Source organism: Micropterus salmoides, unplaced genomic scaffold, assembly GCF_014851395.1.
Source record: "Micropterus salmoides isolate LMB-PRFRI ecotype aquatic unplaced genomic scaffold, ASM1485139v1 Ms_hic_scaffold_11, whole genome shotgun sequence".
Taxonomy (NCBI): domain Eukaryota; kingdom Metazoa; phylum Chordata; class Actinopteri; order Centrarchiformes; family Centrarchidae; genus Micropterus; species Micropterus salmoides.
Window position 1 is genome coordinate 11,081,564 of NW_024040152.1, and position 5,015 is coordinate 11,086,578.

Genomic DNA, 5,015 nt, shown 5'->3' on the forward strand with positions numbered 1-5,015 from the left:
CTTTCACTGGGTACATGAAGGGTCAAAACTGAAATGCCACTGAACGAGCTGGCCGGTTTTGTGCGTGCTTGTGTGGTGTACAGTGAAATCGACACATGCATGACTATACCGTATATGTTTACTACATGTGTTTACACATTGTCTCATACATATTTAAAAACATCCTCATCAACATTTCTAATGCAATTAAACAAGCGCAACCAGTCCAAGTGGACATCCACCATCACTCTTTCCCTGTTTTGGCCCATACTGAGGTGTTGGCTCACCTTTGCTCTGGTCAGCAGTGTTTGGGCCAAGGCCTCTGGTCCCTCTCCTCCAGCCCCTCCACCTCTCACTGCGCTTGGTGACATTTCTGCCTGGGTCCTACTCCCCTCTTCCCCTCCTGTGGCTCCCAGGAGAGGCTGATGGATGGGCCCTGTTTATGAAGCTGCTGCCACCACAGTGATCAATCAAACCTGGGTCACTGTGATCTGCTGCTGGGCGCCAAGTCTTTAGTCTATTTCACACTATAGACTGGAGGAACCACACATTCAGTTTTGTTAGTAATCACTATATGCACATTCATGGCCACATAAGAGTTTGGTGGTGAGAGACAGCACTATAAAAGGGTACATTTTGTGAAGAAAATGTGAATGTGCTTGCCTCACCTGAAAAATGGTGCTTCAGTGAGCTACGTTTTAGAAAGTCTATAAGCCTTGACTCAACCAATTTTAATTTTCAGGACAGGGACTTGGCGAGGACTGATGGCAGGAGGATCAACAGAAGAGTTGGCCTTAGCGGTAGTTAAACCGGTGATCTTCTTACAATGAGGTATCTGAGCTAATCCCTGCTCCACCATGGCACCCAAGATAACTGATCAGCCTACGCACACACTCCTAAAAAGTCTAATTAGCCAAAGACCATACTTGTGTGAAAGCAGAAAGATGTGAGGAAGACATGGAAAGTGACAGCCCTCACAGGCCTTTATCATGGAAGACATTTGGTAGGGAAAACACAGGTGTGTGTAAGGGGCAGCTAAAATGAATGATGGCTGAATTACATTTCACTGCTTCAGTTTCTGGGTCCTGGTATTGTCCATGCTGGTTCACTTTCACACTGTTATGTCTTACTGGAAAACCTGAATAAAACAGAGCCATCATTAGTAACACCCTTGCTTTTCCTACTGTGGAAAAATATTGGGCTACCTGACGACTTACGACAAAAGGCAGCATAACATTAACACAGTTAGCTGAGACAATTTACATTTGTCTCTCAATGGAGTCTTTGAACAGAGGTATTTTTGCATAAGCACAGCTGCAGCTAATACAATTAATAATGGTTCATTTTGATTAAGGTAAGCTAATGAGCAAACATTGACAATAGTATTATCAATGCTTGCTGACTGACACTTAAATCATATTTAATTTTACCAGCTGCAGCTGTCTATCCTGCTGACATGTGAAATGGGTCTGTCAGAGGAATATGTGGCATCCTATGTCAAGGGTTGCAACAAAGGTGTCCTTCAGAGGTTCTGAAGACTGAAACAGAACCTGCACCTCCACAAGATGCCAAGTCAGAAATGTCCAAGTCCATCACCAGGAAGTTACCATCAAATGACCAAAAAAACTGGTAAATATAAAGATTTCCATGATATCCGAGTTTATGCAGTAAGTTACTTCAACAAGAGATGGACACCTGGCAAACAGTGTAACATGTTACGTGTGTGTGTGTTTACATTACACACATAACATGTTACACTGTTTGCACAATTTTTCTCTGCTGCTAACCGTGGCTTCAATTATTTACAGCGTCCTAGCAATGAGCAGTGGTGTCGTTCAAGTTCTGACAGAAGAAAAAGACATTTCTTAGCTTTTTTTTTCTTTTAGAGAAGTCTTTGAAAAGGAAAATCCCAGTCTATTATATATTATGAAATGTGAATTAAGAGGTCACCTCCCCAGTTAAGAACCTACTAAAATAGAGAGCTGTTTGCGACTCACACACACAAACAGAACACATCAGTGAAATCTTACAGAAAACATCACAACCGCAATTAAACTCTGAATTCAAAATGCTGGGTCATACTATTGACTTCCCGCTCAGCCTACTCTCTATGCATATTCCAGCATCTTCAGCCGCTGACAGATTTATTTCTCCCAAGTAGTGTGATAAAGAACACTAATGCCACCTACTGGTACAAGAACAAAAAATCTACTGCCACAATTCAGATGGCTCACCTGACTGTAGCACATACATTAACCAAATTTTATATATATACATACATACACACACACACACACACACACACACACACACACACACACACACGTCAAGAAATCACATAATTTTGTGTTATTCTGTCATTTATTTGAAAGAAACTAGACTAAAGTCTTTGATAAATATGTACAAAACAGCAGAGGTGCAACAATATTTCAGGGTCCACTATTTCACCATTATCTCACTGACAGAGTTGATGATTACTCCCCTCTCAGCGTTTTCTCTTGGCCTCAAACTTGTAGATGGCTGCAGCATTGGGAGTCTCTTTTTTTACCTTCACTTTCTTGTTTTTATCCTGATAAAACAAAAGGTCTCAATGTTGATTTGACATTCATTCATTTGAAACTGAAACCAAAATACTTATTGTGATTAAGGACCTCGCCTTCTCCTCACCTGTAGATCCTTACGGGTCTGAATCTTCTGGCTGATGACAAACATTTTCTTTTCTCGGTCAATCCTCTGGGAAAGGATCTTATACTGGTGCTTCCTCTGCCTGGCCAACTTCTACAGTTAGAGAAGAGGAGAAAACATGAACCATCAGCTGGTTGAAGAGCAAATACTAGACTTTTCAATTGAAACATACAGTACAGTTTACCGAGGCTCAGGATGATCACACAACAAAAGAGGCTGATCTACATACACTGCAAACGCATACCTCCATACTGTGAGGCTCTACAGCTCCCTGAATGCTCTTAGTCTCCAGAGTTTGCAGAGTTGGTCTGTTGTACACTCTGTCCACAAGCTCAGGAGCTGTGTTGAGGTGGTTTGCCAGGTCAAACGACTGCACTGTGGAGACACAGTAAAACTTCTCACGTAACCTAATAACAATTAAAGCCTACAAAAACAAGGATGTTTGATCACATCAATTGCGTTTATATTTATATGTACCTTCTTTTTTTGAATCCACAAAAAATGTATGGCTGTTTTTTTGTTTGCTGTCTGCATCCAGAAGATGGAGCTGTCCTTTCAGCCTTTCAATTTTCTGAAAGCAAATGAAACACGCAAAGATTACAGGGGGCAACAACAGAAGTTCTCTGGGGAGAATTAATTTAAGTAATGGCCAGGACCCATCTGTTATTTCCGTTCTGTCCAACACAAATGCTATTGTGTATTATATTATTTTATTTATATATGTATATATGTATGTATGTATGTATGTTGTGTGTGTGTGTGTGTGTGCGTGTGTGTATACACACACACACACACACACACACACACACACACACACTTTGTGAGTAAACTCAGTACACTGTCTCTCATAACAACCACAGCAAAACAGACCGATGTGGTAATTCGGATTTTCATTTCAGTAGAGGAAACAATATATAATTGACATTGTAGAGGTTTTTAAATAAAGTTACTGAAGCTTATTATATGATAAACTTGTTGTCATTTGAATAAGAGAATATTCTCTTCTCTTTTAGTACCATTAATGTTTTGTAGCTAATTATCCATCTGTCAGTGTGCATAATCAAGTCCTATTTGTTGTGTCTTTCTATTCCAAATTTAAGAACTGTATGAAATTAAGTTAGTCAGGCACAAGAGTTTCTCAATGCATAATCTACTACAGGAAATATGAACTTACCTTAGCCTCTGCAACCCTTTTCATCTCCACATATTTTATATCCTGTGTCCTCATCACTTTCTTCTGCTCTTCTGTCACCTCCACCTCCTCGTTGGATTTTTTCCCTACGTGAACTCCATCCTGTCAATATGCCATAAAATAAGCCAGACATATTAAATGCTACAGTCACTTAGATCAGATAACAGGATTTACATAGTACTCAACTGCATTCTCTCTGTTCAGCTGATTTTCTGATGCTGGTATTGTTGCTCTGCTAATAAAGATTACCTTACCTTCAGCTGAGAGCTGATCATTTTAAAGTAAAACTCATCTGGGTTCTTCTCCAGAGCTTTCTTTCGCAGGGCAGAAAGAGTGTTTTGTTTCTTGTGGTAATCACTATAAAACAACAACAAAAAATGGCGAGTTAAGCTCATTACAAGATTTTTTCTTCAACAACGTTTGACATTAAACGTTTTATGATTTTAGATCCTGTGCCTGGAAACACCAAACATGCCTCCTAAAATTGATTCTACTCACTATGCACGGAGTTTGTAGTCTTTCTTCTTCTCCAGCAATCCCAAATGTTTTCTGAAACCAGGCTGGTCGAACAAAATGATACAGTTAACGTTAAGACAAAATATGCACATTCAGTACTAGTATTAATGTATGGGTCACAGGAACATAACATTTATTTGCTTGGTGATATTATCTGAAAAGTGTCACTGTACAGGTACACTTCATAACAGGACACCAGGCTAGCAACCTAGCTATAAAAACACTGCAGTGCTCACCTGAGATCTTTCATGGTGGTTTTTCTGTCGGGATTTCAACGCTTTCCTAAACGAAGACATTATGAGAAATGTCCTCGAGCGTAATAAAGGAAACTGATTTAGATAAAGCAAGTATATGTAAGGCTTTTCTAAGCTGTACGGCCCATGAAGCGACCCTGCTGCTTCTGGTCTAGTGCTTCCCTGGTAGCTGAACCACGTGGGTGCCTGCCTGGTTGAGAGCGTGTTGCTGTTCATTACCCTTCCGCAGATTCGCAACTCAACTCACACTGAAAACATCAGAAGAATTATAAATCATGACAGTGGCGGACAATTCACTAACATTTGAATATTATTTATTAGAAACATAGACAAAATAACTTATTTAACTTATTATTGTTCGATATAATAAAGTGCTGTGAATTTCATGC

The 5,015-nt window shown here is 39.9% G+C and overlaps 1 protein-coding gene across 1 annotated transcript; it reads right to left on the minus strand.

Moving 5' to 3' along the window:
• Positions 1-2,321: 2,321 nt before the first annotated feature.
• utp11 (UTP11 small subunit processome component) lies at positions 2,322-4,804 on the minus strand. Its single transcript, XM_038710861.1, has 8 exons — positions 4,609-4,804; positions 4,355-4,416; positions 4,111-4,213; positions 3,839-3,958; positions 3,142-3,235; positions 2,909-3,039; positions 2,647-2,757; positions 2,322-2,548 (listed from the first exon to the last, which is right to left on the minus strand). Exons 1-8 carry the CDS (start codon positions 4,666-4,668, stop codon positions 2,465-2,467), a joined length of 765 nt encoding a protein of 254 aa, XP_038566789.1. The 5' UTR covers positions 4,669-4,804; the 3' UTR covers positions 2,322-2,464.
• Positions 4,805-5,015: the final 211 nt, after the last annotated feature.

What these genes read in the sequence shown, in the direction of transcription:
- utp11 (XM_038710861.1), bottom strand. Translation starts at nt 4,668, where the DNA reads ATGTCTTCGTTTAGGAAAGCGTTGAAATCCCGACAGAAAAACCACCAT. An exon ending in GACTACAAACTCCGTGCATA is followed by an intron (nt 4,214 to 4,354) that starts GTGAGTAGAATC and finishes GTTGTTTTATAG; the next exon opens with TGATTACCACAAGAAACAAA. An exon ending in AAAGGGTTGCAGAGGCTAAG is followed by an intron (nt 3,236 to 3,838) that starts GTAAGTTCATAT and finishes ATTTGCTTTCAG; the next exon opens with AAAATTGAAAGGCTGAAAGG.